The sequence below is a fragment of the Colias croceus genome, chromosome 1, assembly GCF_905220415.1.
Source record: "Colias croceus chromosome 1, ilColCroc2.1".
Lineage (NCBI taxonomy): Eukaryota > Metazoa > Arthropoda > Insecta > Lepidoptera > Pieridae > Colias > Colias croceus.
This window is the reverse complement of record NC_059537.1, coordinates 294,334-311,237: the sequence shown is the minus strand read 5'-3', so window position 1 is coordinate 311,237 and position 16,904 is coordinate 294,334. Positions and strand designations below refer to the sequence as shown.

General features: G+C 33.8%; 1 protein-coding gene across 1 annotated transcript in view; it reads right to left on the bottom strand.

The window, feature by feature from the left end:
* LOC123697301 (Down syndrome cell adhesion molecule-like protein Dscam2) overlaps nucleotides 1-16,904 on the bottom strand; it is a 131,168-nt gene that overhangs the window by 23,469 nt on the left and 90,795 nt on the right. The window contains exons 7-10 of the mRNA XM_045643771.1: nucleotides 16,144-16,261; nucleotides 14,171-14,396; nucleotides 11,522-11,732; nucleotides 34-187 (exon numbers count right to left, since the gene is read on the bottom strand). Coding sequence (XP_045499727.1) covers nucleotides 34-187; nucleotides 11,522-11,732; nucleotides 14,171-14,396; nucleotides 16,144-16,261 — 709 coding nt within the window. The remainder of the gene's footprint in view (nucleotides 1-33; nucleotides 188-11,521; nucleotides 11,733-14,170; nucleotides 14,397-16,143; nucleotides 16,262-16,904) is intronic.

The following is a 16,904-nucleotide window of genomic DNA, read 5'->3' as shown; positions in this document are numbered from 1 at the left end:
GTTGGGAACAAACGACTGGTATTTCAGTTATACCTTTGTGGAGTATTATGTTCCTCAATAGGTTGCATATCCAGGAGCCAAGTGAACCGAGGCGATGGAGACCCTGAAGCAGAACAGTGGAGAGCTACAGCCGGGCCTGGGTGTAAGGCCTGCTCTATGAACGTGTAGTGCAGCTCTGGTGCTGTATCTGGAAGATAATTAAGGTGTTATTTTATTACACGGGTTTAACAACCGTCCCAGAAAAACAAAAATGTTATTAGACCTTTTGTTGCCCATTTGTATTAGCTTACAAAATATATTTTGAAGCAGATGTTTTGTCCAAAAATTATTCACATTAATATTCATACGATAATCATATTAAATTTACTCAGCTTCATCCTTTACCTGATTTTCAACGGATGGAATATAACAATCATTCCTATGAATATTAAAAACGCATTATCCCTCCTTAACAAATGGGAATTCTTATACGTAAAATGACATCAACGTAATAGATGTGTCCAGATTTGACATTTAATAGTTGCAAATGGCCTAAAACTCCTAACGAAGAGTATAAAGATCCTGCTCCACAAACAGCGGACGATAAATCACGAATGTCACAACAGAATCCAATCATAGCTCCAGTAAACAAAGAAATGGACTGGATTCAATGGATATCATTCATCATCGCTTTTGGAAGTGATGACTTCAATGAATTTTCAGTGAACAAAGCTACAGAATGTTAAGTTAAATTTCGAATTTGAGTATTTATTATTAGCTAGAAGACAAAGGGAAATTTTGTATTGAGAGTGTACATCGTAAAGTATATTGTACTTTACAATGGGGTTGGATATCTATACATTGTTGATGCTGTAGATATAAATTAATAATAATTAATGTACTGGATTCGCTAATTAGGTTCAAATTCTAGAGATTTCCAGTTATATAATTTCAAATTAATTTTATTTATTATTTCCAATTTTAATAAAATGAGATGTTAAAATGTAATGTCCATTTGAACATCAATTTACCTGGTCTACGTGAGAAGTGTATTTGTATAACACTGAGAAATTTACGCTTTGATTAAAAGGCTTCAATTCCCGTAATAGGACCTATATACCGGCAAACATCTACGAAGCGGTCAAAAGCCTTTGTAAAATAAAGGTCGGTCACGATTAGCCAGCGCGTAGTTAACAGGCTATTAGAAATTCACAGAATCATTTCGCCACAGTGGCTGGGGCAGTGAACAAATGAGCTATAATTTAGTGACATTACAATCGGCGCACAGTGGCGGTGACAACCGAGTTATGAGCTTGTATATCACGTCCGTGCGCTCTTTATTGCGACTCGCCTTTGGTGTAAGTTACAGGAATTTATTGGATTCTTCGTTTATTTTGTTGTTGCAATGTTTAGACACAGTTTTGTCGATTGTCATTTTTTGTTGGAATATCTGCGAGTGAAGCTGGGTTACATTTTTTCGAGTGGATATTGCTTGGGCGTGTTTTGTAACTGTTTTTCAATTTTTATATATTACTAGCGGTCCGCCCCGGCTTCGCCCGTGGTACATGTTTACGTTTTCTCTACATAAGATCCATCCTCGTACTTCAAGAAATAAAATAAAAAAAGAATTATCGAAATCGGTTCAGCCGTTCTCGAGTTATGCGCTTACCAACACATTTTGCGATTCATTTTTATATATAAAGATTTAGTGACGGGGTACTACGACGCGATATTAAAACGACGAAATTGAAAAGATGTTTAAAAATTATGAATTATTCACGGATTTTTTTGTTGTTAATTATTAATTTTTACAATGTACTTAAAATCAGAATTTTTTTTTTGTTTGTCAGGCGCAATAAGTGATAGCATAGTTTTGAAACAATCGTTTTTTGTTCAAACGATTGTTTTTAACCGTACATCGATTTTTATCACATTTAATTTAGTTTACCAGACAAAAAGACTCGCACCCCAACTTTTCTACCTGGCAAAATATCCTGGCTAATAAATACAAATGCAAACCTAATATATCCCGACATAATCGCCATAATATATTACATGATACATGTATAAGCTTTGTACATACAACATCTACTTGTATAAGCGCTTTATCTAGACACGCGGCAGCGTGTCAAGCCGAGTTCAAGCGAAGAGAACTGGCGAGCAGCAGCCGTGTGTATATTTACACGAACCATTTCGAGCCACTTTTCACCCCCTTATAACTCGAAAACTATTTAAGTTATATAAACCAAATTTGGTACATATCAAGAGGACCTCAAGATAAACAAGAACCTTAAATTTCATAAATACAGATTAAACAGTTGCGTAGATATTAATATCCAAAAATCGCAATTTTTAAGACTGACTGACATATAGACATATACAAAACCTAACCCACTTCCAGATGACCTAGAAAGTTCAAATTTTGTAATCAACTAGGTAATACTGAGTGTACAAAGGAAAAAATCAGAAAATACTGAATTTATTTGTATTTAATTTTTTTTTCAATGACATAAATTTTGTTTGTATGGAAAAATGGAAAAGTTTAAAAAAAAAGAAAATAGTATATTCACCTTACTAGTCTTAAAAACTAGATCAAAACTAATCAGTGGCCGAAAAAAATTTTGAAATCCATCAATAAATGACTGAGATATAGATTATTGAAGTTTACATATTTTAGGACGAAACATCTGTAGATTCGAAGCGCCTCTGACATCACACTCACTCGCGCTAGTATCGCTAGGGCGGATTACTTCGATTGCATGATTTCTTTATTCAAAACTGTTATTAAACGTAAAATAAAAGAAAATTGTAATAAAAATATTGCCTTTATTGCTCATACAGTTAAAAATAATATATAATTTTACATATTCACATTTATTTATTCTTTATTTATGAGTGTTTAATTTAGTTTTAATTTCAGTGTAAATAAATCTATATATATAAAAGAAAGTCGTGTTAGTTACTCCACTTATAACTCAAGAACGGCTGAACCGATTTAGCTGAAAATTGGCAGGGAGGTAGTTTAGAGCCAGGAGAAGGATATAGGATACTAAATACGTACCACGGGCGAAGCCGGGGCGGACCACTAGTAAATAAATAAATAAAATCTTTATTTTGCTTTAAACATGGTATTCAATGGTGATACAATTATATTAATAAAGCACAAACATGTTTAGCCAATACAAGCATGCAAAAATAATTACCAAATGGTGTAATGGAAGAAGGCTTCGTCGAAGGTCGAAATGATTTAGTTTGCGTAATATTAATATGAGTGAAACATCTTTAGACGCGTTTAGAGTAAAATTTCAAGATCGCGTCATGGCAATACCGTAACGTCATGGAGTAAGGCGACGATTCTTCTACAACGATCTTTGCATCTTGGTAATAGTGTGTGTACAAATTCACGCTGGATGTTTAGAAAATCATGTAATCTTTTAAACAGAAAACGAGTTTAAAAAATTGCAGATAATGACGGGGCAATGTGCGCTGACATTCATAACATATAAGAAAATATAGAAAATAATACTAAACAAACCATACAGAGAAACCGCAAGAAAAAATAAAAAAAATCGTATATAAAAAGTATTATATTCATAAAGTAAATCAAATTTGCAGAGTAATTTTCTGTACAAAAAGTAATGATATCCCACCAAAAACATAAATGTAAAATTTGGAGCCGAGTTCAATCGTTGACTTAATTTGCCAAAAAAAGAAATGAGATCTAAATGTGTGCCAAGTTCTGCAGACAGTCCAGAAATTTATTAACAAAGATGTATTAAGTTCTTAGGTTGACTGAAAACTCAATTGTTTTATTTTCCCTTAGAGAACAATGTTTATTCCAAAATATAACTTTTTTAATTTGAATAATATAATTATTTTCACAAAGCAAACAACTAATGACCTATTGAACCCCATAATTTGATGAGGCTAGTTTTACATACTGTTTATATTTTGTGAGGTTCTAAAAACTAGCCTCATTAAATTATGGGGTTCAATAGGTAATTAGTTGTTTGCTTTGTGAAAATAATTATATTATTCAAATTAAAAAAGTTATATTTTGGAATAAACATTGTTCTCTAAGGGAAAATAAAACAATTGAGTTTTCAGTCAACCTAAGAACTTAATACATCTTTGTTAATAAATTTCTGGACTGTCTGCAGAACTTGGCACACATTTAGATCTCATTTCTTTTTTTGGCAAATTAAGTCAACGATTGAACTCGGCTCCAAATTTTACATTTATGTTTTTGGTGGGATCATAATATAACATTGGCCAGTGTGATGGCCGATCATTTTGATGTTTGGTGTAAGCTACAGAAGGTAAAGTTTGAATTGCAAATGTACCTACATTCAAATCAAAGTTAATGTTTGCTTCAGTAACAACAATGTAATTGAAACGTGTACGATTAAAAATATTGTTTAATATCATTTTACTTAAGTAGGTAGTCAAAGTCATGTTTTTATTTTTTAAGTAAACTCTGCTCTTTTCAGTTTAATTCACGGTCACTTTTCACATAAATGCTTTTTTTTTAGATTTTTATTTGTTTCAAAAACGTATTGTATAAGTAGTTAACTGTAATTAAAATCGATGCCCTAGAAAATTTTTATCGTATTAAAACTTAATTTTTCAGATATTGAAGAAAATATTATCTGCGGTTAACTAAAATGCCATTTGTACTTCCAAATAGGTTGGGTGTCAAACAGATTCACAAAAATTAAGACATGAACAACATTATGAATATTATAAAACATAATAAAATATAAATAATTAAGTACAGATAAAATAAATTAGTGATCTTAAACTGAATCGCGAACTATTTAGGAGACCTGTATAATACAATAATCTTCAGTGTATTATTGTTCCAATTGTACTTGCCATAATCATCTTATCAGAAGCCTCGCTAGCCAAGTATTGGATGACAGATATCATTGAACTATAGAATTCTGCTGAGTGTCTATTTCCATAGATTAATTAGCAAGGTTGATAATATATATTATCATGATCTTTGGAGAATCATGAACACAAAAATTAACTATAGATAGTATTAAAAACAATGCACATTTGTCTTTTGAAGTTTGATAGCCCATCAAAGAGATGTTAAACTTCCCCGAATTTATTTATTTCGAATTGTAACCATGATTCTATGAAGCGATGTTTACCTGTTTCTCGGTAAATCGTGTCTTCGTCTCACTAGCGATGGAAGAGCAGCACACAGGAGCGTATATCTGCAGTTATCGGAATAGGATATCATAAAGCGGAGGAAACCATCCATTATTCCATTATCCGCGTCCATAATCCGACCCCCAATTTATTTCGCTCTTTGTACTCTCGACTATCATTTCTGTGAGCTTTTGTATTGATATCATTAAGTTTAATCTATACATATAATAAATCTGTAGAAGGGTCAATTCTGTACATTGAAAATATTGAAAAAATAAATAGCAAGGGATGTTACTGGATCGATACCAAACCCAAATATGTGATTAAAAAAATTTTTGTCTGTCTGTCTGTATGTGAAGACATCACGTGAAAACTACCGGTTCGATTTCGATGAAATTTGGTATAATTATACCTTATTATCCTGGGCGTAAAATAGGATACTTTTTATCCTGGAAAAATACGTAGACAAAAATTAATCTTATTTTTTCAGTTTTATCCATAGACGTTGTTCTGTAGAACCGCGAACACACATTGCGTATTATTATTATAGGCCTAGCCGTATTTGGGTCCAATAGATATTTATAAGATGTCATTGTCAGAGTTACTCAAAATGGAGAAATAAACCATCCACGCGAAGACCGACATCCGCGCGGACGGAGTCGCGGGCGGACGCTAGTCTATCATAAATTGTTTTTTGCAACCGTTCGTGCCAAATCTTCAGCTGATATTTTCCGCTTGTACTATTTTCTGTAATAAATTTGAGTTTCGCAATCATTGTTTGTGTTTTGAGATAGGTAGTGGTTTAAATAAATCAATGCTTATTTTTCTCTTATTATTTTCTTTTAGATAAAAACATAGTGCAGGTGAACTAACTAATGGTATCAATTTATATTTTAAATACGATTGTACTATTATTCATGAGCCATTATTTTTCTTTCACAATATTGGCATAATGGGGCAGGGATAATTTACATACCTACATTTTATCACGAGCTTTAGGTAAATTTATTTTAATCCAATTAACTCTTAACGTTACGTTATTTGTAACAGAATTTTTATAAGTATTTCATGATAATATCAGTGTCAGCTTTCATCTACTTTGATTGTAATCAAGCAACATGAACAATTTTCATTCATGCTAAATACTTACTTAATTACAAATAAAATAAATGTTTATTGCTAACAAACAGAGGTCAACACATTTAATGATAGCCGTTTTATATCGGGTTTTAAATATAATTGAAATTAGTGTTTATCCTCGCTGACCTATTAAATCACGTAGAGTGAATATCAAGTGCTATTAAAAACTTATTCGTATTATTTATACTGCAATATCAATGCGAATACAACTTATAATGTAAAGTGATATAATCTGAGTGATTTTATTTTTATTTTAATACTATTATTACTGGAATAGTTGCCTTATTTTATTGTTACCTGCATGCATTGGAGCAAAAGCGGTTTAAGCGGGAGGTTGACGGTTCCAACAATAGCTGAAAATCATTTTTATCCAGGAGAGTACTGAATGTATGGTTCTTATAACAACATCATGAATGCTGGATTAGAACAAACATTCAATGTTTTGTTCCTATGATGTTATACAGAAATCAAACCTCTAAAGTATTTTGTCCATGCAGGAATAATGGGATAAGTATAAAATATTTTTTCCGGAATCTACAAGATTATTTTGGAACCAACAATGGCAATTGGAATTTATTTCGGCGCGTGACGCATGACCCGTCCATTACTGCAGCCTCTAATCAATAACCAGCCAATGGGCTCGACGCAATCCGATATAAATTCAATTGATTATTACGCATAACGTATTTTAAAGTTTCATGAAGTTACGGTTTTTCGGAGAGTTAGAGAAACTTTGAGAAGAGATCTTTTGAGATTTTTGTAATGCAGGATCAAAATAAATCGGATGAAACGCCAGTAGAGTGTAGACCCGTTCAGAATAAAACATTATAAGTTGTCTTATGTCTTATTAATAACATTTTTATTTCCTAGTAAAATTGTGGATCATTTAAAAAACAATAGATTCGCGATAGTGTGAAAATCATAATCACAGTTATCTCGTATTGTTTCCAATATATTCACCTAAATCACAGGTGCTTATAAAATGCAATAAAACCAAGAAGCAATCGAGCAATTTATCGTCCTAATTGTAAAATTAATGCGTCTGCCATACATCCTCGTGAGTGCACTCTGAGTTATGGCGACGTTCTTGCATATTAACATGCTCGTGTAGGTACTTATACCTGTGATGAATGGAACAGAATTATGGATAGCATTATGTCCTATGGAATTCTGCTATGGGGCAGGGCTGCAGATATAGAAACTATATTTATATTACAGAAAAGAGCCATACGCTCTATATATAATTTACGTGCTAGGGACTCACTAAGAGATCTCTTTAAGAATACTGGTATCCTCACAGTACCATCACAGTATATATTTAATAATATTTTATATGTACACAAAAACGCAGACTTACACACAAGAGTAGGAGATAGACACCGTTATGGCACAAGGAACCGAAATAAAATTGAAATGCCATTTTACCGGTTAGCTAAAGTTAAAAATTCATTTATGGGCCAAGGTATACTTTTTTACAACAGAATTCCTCATAGTATTAAAGAGTTTAGTAGTGCTAAATTTAAAAATTATGTAAAAAACGTATTAGTTCAGAGAGCCTATTACAGCATTAAGGAATATATGGAAGATAAAAACCCATGGAGGGTTGTCGCGTAAAAACCACAGGACAGTTCTTTGGCATATTATGATATATACGTACAGTTACTTACATATTTTGTAAAATTAAATTGTAATACTGAAATGATTTAAAAGAGCAACTATGGAGTTTCTTGCCGATTCTTCTCCATAGATACTGCTTTCCGAATCGGTGGTAAATGTTAAAAATATGTATTGACGTTTCAAAAGTGCTTCTCGAAGAAGTCTAATTGAATAAATAAATCCCACCAAAAACATTTTCATGTAAAATGTTGCCAACACGAGCCCATATGACTCGCACTGTCAAAAAGTTATCAGATCTCATGTAGAGCCAAGCTTCTAACACTACTCGCCCTAACTCTACAAGGTCTAACTTCACAAACTCTACACCTTAGTCAAAATATGTGGCTTGGCCGTTCGTTACTACAAGAACTTCGGCCGGATTCACATCGGCGTAAGGTGAAAAATTAATTCACTGTTCATTACTTTTGTGTTATACAATAGTTCTTGTAGTAACGAATGGCCAAGCCACATATTTTGACTAAGGTGTAGAGTTTGTGAAGTTAGACCTTGTAGAGTTAGGGCGAGTAGTGTTAGAAGCTTGGCTCTACATGAGATCTGATAACTTTTTGACAGTGCGAGTCATATGGGCTCGTGTTGGCAACATTTTACATGAAAATGTTTTTGGTGGGATTTCATTTCTTTTTGTAAGTTGTTTGTAACAAAATTTTATACTTATGTCGATTATTTTTTTTTTAACAAGGAGTACATATACATATATATATATATATATCTAGGGGAACCAAGTTTTATTATATTAGACCTCTAGCGTCATCAAAATTTAATTTAAAATTACAGGTCTCATACAAACTCCCATCCCCTAGTTTAAGGGGTTGGGGGATGAAAGTTACAAGTTTTATAATTTTTTTGTTGTTTATGTGCTAATACTAGCTTACATACAAAATTTCAGCTTTCTAGGACATTAGGAAATACCTTAAGAATTTTGATGATCATCAGTGAGTCAGTGACGAAATTAGCGTTTTTTAAATATAAATAAAATCTGAAGTATAAAAGCTAATGTAATTAAAACAACATATGTTTAATAAGTCCGCTATTGACAATATATCCCGAAAATTTTGTTGATCTAGCATAATCCAAACCCAAGTTATGAGGGTTCAAAAAAACGTCGAAGCGCTTCGAGAAAAGGTAGGTAGTGCCCGTGCGCTTCGCTTGTTCGCTTGGCTCGTCTTGGCGGGGGCACTACCGTGCCCCCAGATGTTTGAGTTTGAGTTTGAGTTTGGATCTTCCTCCTTCTGTTCACGTAATATAACATTTGTATATATAGCATATTGTCTGTTCATATATAGAAGTCAAAAATTCTTGTAGATCTTTTTTTATGTTACCTGGTAAATGCAGTTTTTCTTAATATAACTGAAAAGTCATCGCCAAGTCGTAAGTAAGCAAGGAAATTTATTTTGAAGCTATCAGCATTATTTTATTAATTACGGTTTTGGAAAATAATTAATATAATTAAAATATACCAAACTACAGAAGTAGAAGAGAAAACATAAAACTTTTGCTAAACAAAACAAACATACATCACTCAGCGTGAGACACCAATGAATGTTTCCATAAAAGTGCAATAAACAATTTTATACCCTCTTATCTACGCCATTAAAGTTTAAAATGTTTCATTACGGCCTTCAGTTAACTCCAGTCATCGCGACAAGGCAGTCGTGTAGCTAATTGTTTTCCGATAAATGGGTATTTAGTTTGCTATCGCTAAATTGAGTACGAGTCTTATCGTCTGGAACCGTAATTAGCCTTATTTAATTGGACCTGCTTGTAAATATAACAATTTGTATGGTATGGTGTATACCTGCTTCCCTCCCTCTTACATTTTGCATAATGCTACAATAGCCGTTCTCTACGATTTTCCATTCCCCATTTCGTCTACTTTCCTTTTCATATAAAAATCTGTCATAGGTCACGGACCAAATGAAAAAGATTCATGTCAAAACTTATTTAAACTTGTTTTGTGGTTCAGGAATGAAAACCTGAGTACAGACAGTTGCTCTTGATAGAAATATTACTGACACGATTACAAAAGCTCATAAGATCATAATATAGAAAGTGATTGAAACTGGTGTGGAGTGTGGAAAAGTAACCTTTAAGTTAAAAAGTTAAATATTCCTTCAGATTAAAGAAATTATTATTCAAAAGCTTTTTAAAAACTAGTTTCTATAAATTATTTAGAGACAAATAACTAGCACTTGTATTATAAACTAGCTTCCGCCCGCGACTCCGTCCGCGCGGAGTCTTCACGTGGATGGTTTATTTCTCCATTTTGAGTAACTCTGACAATGACATCTTATAAATATCTATTGGACCCAAATACGGCTAGGCCTATAATAATACGCAACGTATGTTTGCGGTTCTACAGAACAACGTCTATGGATAAAACTGAAAAATTAAGATTAATTTTTTTCTACGTATTTTTCCAGGATAAAAAGTATCCTATTTTACTCCCAGGATAATAAGGTATAATTATACTAAGTTTCATCGAAATCGAACCGTTAGTTTTCACGTGATGCCTTCACATACAGACAGACAGACAGACAGACAGACAGACAGACAGACAGACAGACAGACAAAAATTTTTTTAATCACATATTTGGGTTTGGTATCGATCCAGTAACACCCCCTGGTATTTATTTTTTCAATATTTTCTATGTACAGAATTGACCCTTCTACAGATTTATTATATGTATAGATTGTAATTACGTTCATTTACCTTTTGAATTAATACTAATAATGTTAATTAAAATTGAAAACGAATTATGTAAACCTTTACGCCCAAAAATGTGTAATAATCCAATGAGAATTTTGAGGCTTAATGAAATTATCACGTTAATCATGGATTAAATAAAACACACGAGACGCGGGAAATCAATTAAATTTTAACTAGGGACTGACGAGATTTCGGCTCAAGGCAATAAGTAGCTTAGTTTTAATGTTCCCGTTTTTTCAGCTGAATAAATTTGAATACTTGATTCGTGGAGCAGCTCAGACGGAACCTTTGTTAAACTATGCAATCAGGAACACTATTACAATTTTAAAGTGGCTTTATAGGCTTAATTCTTCGTCCAGGATGCGATGGATTACCGATTCTTTCATGATTGTTTAAATATTGTTTGTAATTCAAAGCATAGCAGCTGTTGTTGTTTTGTTTGTTTACTTTTAGATTATAGTTGTCTGTATCAATGTTCTTGAAAACAATTGAATTGGTTGTATTGAGTTGAACAATTCTCATAATCATCAGCTTGTACGCTACTCGTAAATGAAATGCTGGAGTATCCGGTCGAGACAATCATATCAGCCACGCGGAATCTGATGACGTCATCAGAATTAATCTACGATTCTGTCGTTTTTGCAGATTTGGACAAGTGATTGAGTGAGAAATAAAATTAATTTTCGGTCGTTCCGCATAAGTGTGCACCTTTATCCTTCCACATTTTATTTACATGTTGTGAAATGTCCAATCAAATAAGTGTCGTATGCTCGTAGTCTGGTCGCTTGAAGCTGAACGCGCCTGGAGTTGACATGCTAGAAGTATTAAAGTGGTCAGCTAGTGGGCTGTGGGGCTCACCTCCCAGGCGCAGCTCGGCGGCGGCCTGCGCCACGGTGCGGCCGCGCTCGGCCACGCACTGGTACATGCCGCGGTGCGCGCGCCGCACGCCGCGCACGCGCAGCAGCGGCTCGGCGCCGCCCACCGGCGCGCCGTCGTGCAGCCAGCGCACGCGCGCGCCGCCCCCCTCCACCGAGCAGTTGAACGTCACCGTGCTGCCCGAGTTCGCTATCTGGGGACGCGCGTTACGATCAGTGACATGAACAAGCTAAACAACCATTGGGCTGCCCCAAGGATCGGTTCTTAGTCCTCCTTTTAAAAAGCGCCAGCGATGTTCATGATGCAACATTTCTCGCCTTTAATACAATACAAAGAAAGGAAGAAAACTACTCCACTGGCCGTAGCTTCACCAACACAGTCAGTAAGTAATATACTTACTGACTGTGTTGCAACTGTTGCAACTCACTTGCTTGTAGTTTATAAATTTTACTACAACTACTTAATTAATAATAAATAATATATATTTAGGTATAAAAAGTAATAAATATCGGAATAAAATCGCAGCAGAAACAAATATTTTCACAATAAAAGCCGCCCAAATAAATACCAAAAGAAAAACTCGATAAAACCGCTTGCAACTCTCGTAACAATAACACAGCTTCAAATGAACTAGAAACAGTTATGGCAAAGTAATTTAAAACATCGTAAGATGAACTTCCCAAAAGACAGTTTGATTTGTTAAGTAAATGTTTCGCTTGTAACTTGGCTCCAACTTTTACAACGACTCTTAGTAGATGCTGTTTTAATGTGTTTAGACAGAATTTTGATGAACTTTTACGGCCGGAACTTTTTTTAAAACATAACAAGTGTGCGTAGAGAAGAAATTAACTTCTATAGTCAATAATTGTTACCAATAAAAAGACGGTTATAGATATCTACTTATTTATAAGTCACAAAGTATTTCAAATAATTTTGTAATATTATTTAATTGTAAGATTGTAACCGTGTAATCGAAAGGCGGTGATGTTTGTATACTTCTAGTTACTTCATTAATCGACCTACTTACAGAATGCGTATTACCATGGACCGATATACTCAAGGTATTACTGATCTTTTTAATGTGATTCGTGATTTTTTTCCCATCGAACTCATTCCGAAAGCTAGTTATTCCCACCGTTAATCCGATCGGGTCGAGCAGTGGATGTCAACGCAAACTGACACTACTGAATTATTTATAAGAGCGTGATATTGACTTGCAACGTGTGATCAGAATAGTTTTTCTTAGCTAGAATCTCGAACACGGTTAGAGTTTTGAACTTTATTATATTATGCAAAAGTTTTGGAATATTAATTGTTATGAAAACCTCCTTTGTATTATGGTAAGTGCCATGATATTCATGATAACGATTCAGTTTGAAATTTTTAGAAAATCAACTAAGATTATAGTTGCGTAATGCAACTTTTTTTTGCAGTTTGCCTTTAGTTTATTTTTAAAATTGTTATATGGCTTTCGTGCTCAGAAACTTTGTTATAGCTACCTTTTTTGTTTACCAAATATAGAGCTTTTTAATGTAGGTAATACTCAGATAAATCTTCCAAGAGACCATCTTAAAACTTATTACGAATTTGAAGCTTTAAGGTTAATTAAAGTTATCTACAGCTAAACTCACAAGGAAAATTCGAGTTATCTTCAAGAAATTCGCAAAAGATTAATAATAATCGTGGTGAGCGAACACTGTTTCCAATAATCTGTTTACATGATTAACTACCTCTATTTAATCGTAAAAGTTAGTTTTATGGCAAAGGTCTATCGTCTTGATAACGTGATCGAAAGTTTTATTTATCTTTTTGACAATGAAAGCAACTGAACTTTATTGCAAATGAAAGTTCCATTTGCAATAAAGTTCAGACGCTTTTAAAAATTTTTTCAGTTCAATAGTTTTCTTAAGTACTATTAACAGTGAGGTTATAATTCTAAGAACTCTGTACGATTTGTGAAACTTTTCATATTTGTTAACACTTAAAATAAAGGCAATATTCAAGTTCGGATTTCGTTTACTTATTCCAGGTGCTCTTAGAATACCTTCTTCGATATATACAGGTCTATAACAGTAGAAATATGCCGTCAATATTCCGGTCGCATCTCAGTTATTCTGAATAATGTACGAGTGTGGTGAATGCTTATTTTTCAATTTGCAGACGGCTGAGCGCGAGCGGAATGTTAGCGAGTGTCACGCAACGCGTCAATCTGCTCGAGATGTGATATCGTACACATAGTGAGTAGGCTTGCTCTTTCTGTGTTCTTTTCACGTTTGTGTTTAGTTAGAGGTATTTTCAATTTACTTTTATTTAATGTTTTATTTACAATGAGCAGGAGCGCAAATTTCGCTCGCAGTACTTTTTTCATTTCCGTTTACGTTTTATTGACTCGTTTTTGTTGGTCGTTGAACGCCCAAATGTGAAGGCGCTCTTATTAAATAACTAAAAATTTGACGACACGTAACAAGCTATTTCTTACTTTCGGATATTACATATGCTTAAGCTGTAAGAAGAGTGCGGGGCCAGCTCGCCTGCCTGCCGCAGCGCTCCGTGCACCAGCGGGACGTCACCCTCACACCCCCCGAGCTGAACGTCTACCGAAGGTGAGCAGTTGCAGCACGTAGCGGTTACCTGCAGCTGCGGGTGCACAGTGACGAGCAGGCGCGCGCGCACGCCGAGCGCGGCGTCGCGGCGCTGCTCGCCCAGCGCGTTGTGCGCGCGGCACGTCCACGCGCCGCTGTCGCCCGCTTGTGCTCGCCGTATGGACAGCACCGCGCCCGCTGCTGATACGCGGCCGCCGGCCGGCCGGTCCGCGCCGCCCACCGGGTTCGCGCGCCCCGCGCTCCAGCGGAACCAGCTGCAAGACATTGGAGCTAGTATATAGCAGATCTTAAATATTAAACAAACATAACAATGTTCACCGAATACAATCTTCTTTGGTTGAAAAAAATAGGAGAGACGGTATAAAGACTTTTATAGAATATTTTCCATACAAATGTAGAATGATGATGATGATGATTGGTTCTCGTTTTACAATTTCTATTTACATTTATTGATTTTATTAAAAAATGATAGCATAAAAATACTGACAAATTATTGTAAGTTAAAAATCCGAAAATTTAATGGTCGAAAAAAATTTTTAAGATTGATTACATCTATTAGCTGTTATTTGTTCAGTTGTTGTAGTAGTTGTAGTTGTTGCTTCATTTGTTTCATGATTAACATCATTGGTCTCGGTTAAGTTTTGTGTGTTTGCCTTGTGTTTACTATTGATTTTATTTTTATTGGTTTAACTACTCTATTTACATTGTCATATACATTATTTACACTGTTAATAACTGTTAATAATTGGTTTTTAATTGTAGTTGAAATTTACGTTTTATTGTTTAGACTAATGGATTAATGTACATATTAGTCAGATTATAATTAATTACCTACCTGCTTATTGTATTAAATGTAAATCTATTTATTTTGCTGTGATATTAATTTTTTAAATGTGGATTAAGTTATATTTTATATTATATATATTTTATATTCCCTACTGATTTTTATGAATTTAAATGTTTATATTTTAATGAATTTTATTTTTAATGTAGTCTGCAGTTGTATTAAAATTAAATATGTATTTTTTTTAACTAAGATTTATTTTGTTAATTATCAAAATAGTCATTTAGTTATTTGAATAAATTGTATATTTTTCTTTTATTTTTGTCCGTTAACAAGCCGTGGCAACTTTTAAGTAAAACAACACTTAGCTATATATATTTGTATCTTGTATATCTGTTATTTTATTAGTGTATGTTTTGTAAGTGGCCCTGAATAAATAAATAAATAAATAAATAAATAAATAAATTTCTATCATATTCTTATGAATCAATTCATGAATCTTATAACGACTATTTATCTGTTTAATTTCAAATACAAAAATCAAGGCATGTGTCAAGTCGAGGTTTAAACGAAGATGTATTCACCATCCATTTCACTTACCGATTTCTTTGCAAGAAAAACTTCAAAGAGATACGTTGGTGACGGGTGACCCAAGATTTATCTAAATTAAATCTACCTGAGGTGTAAAATACTAAAACTATAATATATTTGGCAAAAATAAAACCCTTGATGAAATCGCTTTTAGAGTGATAAGTAGCGTTTTTTCATGGTGTCGTCGAAAATACACATCTACACTAATATTATAAAGAGGAAAACTTTGTTTGTTTGATTGTAAAGAATAGGCTAATAAACTACTGGACCGATTTTAAAAATTCGTTCACCATTCGAAAGCTATATTATCCACGAGTAATATAGGATAGGTTTTATCCCGGAAATTCCACGAGAACGGGAACTATGCGAGTTTTCTTTGAAACCGCGGGTGGAGCCGCCGGTGGAAAGCTACTATTATATAACAATATACTTCCCCTATACCTTTCGAATATATCTTCAAGGCAAACATAAATATAATATGTCCATAATATGAACTTTCATATAATGAACAAACATTAAAGAGCGAAATAAATACCTTTACCGTGTATCTTGAACAAATAAATATTTAATATTATATTATTTTCTTATTTTACTGTAAAAGTACCTATGATATCAGCAGATCTCACCTGTATGTGGGCGGCGGGTTGCCGATGGCGCAGCACACGAGGCGGATGTCTCCGCCCGCCGGCACGCTCTCGTCCTCCGATATCGACAGTATGCGAGGCGCCATGCTGCCCGTGCTCTCTGTATACACATATTATTCAAATTGACAAAATTGACTTTTTTCATGGGTCATGATAGATTTTTTGCCTAACTCTTTTATTAACACCAACTTACGAAACGACTAAGCTGAACTTTTTCTTGACAAATAAAACATGACTGTGTTATCTTTGTCCACTTCTATTTGTTTTGGAGAATAAGTTGGCTGCACGTACCATATAATATTATAATTAAAATTGGCAACAACTTTAGCTCCCATCCTTTTTCTAAAACTTTATTGATATCGGTAGGATATAATATAATTATATTAAATTTTCGTTTTCCAAATCTAATACACAATTATTCGAAAATACGGAATATAACTTCAGAAAATGCATTAGACGTCTGGATCAAACTAGTGCTTCGGAACACGGATTACTCAAATGAATACCCATTGAAACTCGTCTCAATTTAATTGAATAGGTATCGTTTCCAATTACAAGTGAAATTGTAGTAATTATTTTAATTGAGACTTACTAAACTTTAGGTAAAGCTTTACCTCTAGGTACATGAAGCTATCGAATAAGCGCAGAAGTTGTCGTTTATAAACCATAAACTCGAACTGTTATATAAATAACAAAATATACGATAGGTACTCTAAAACAAAAACTTATTTTTAAACATTCAA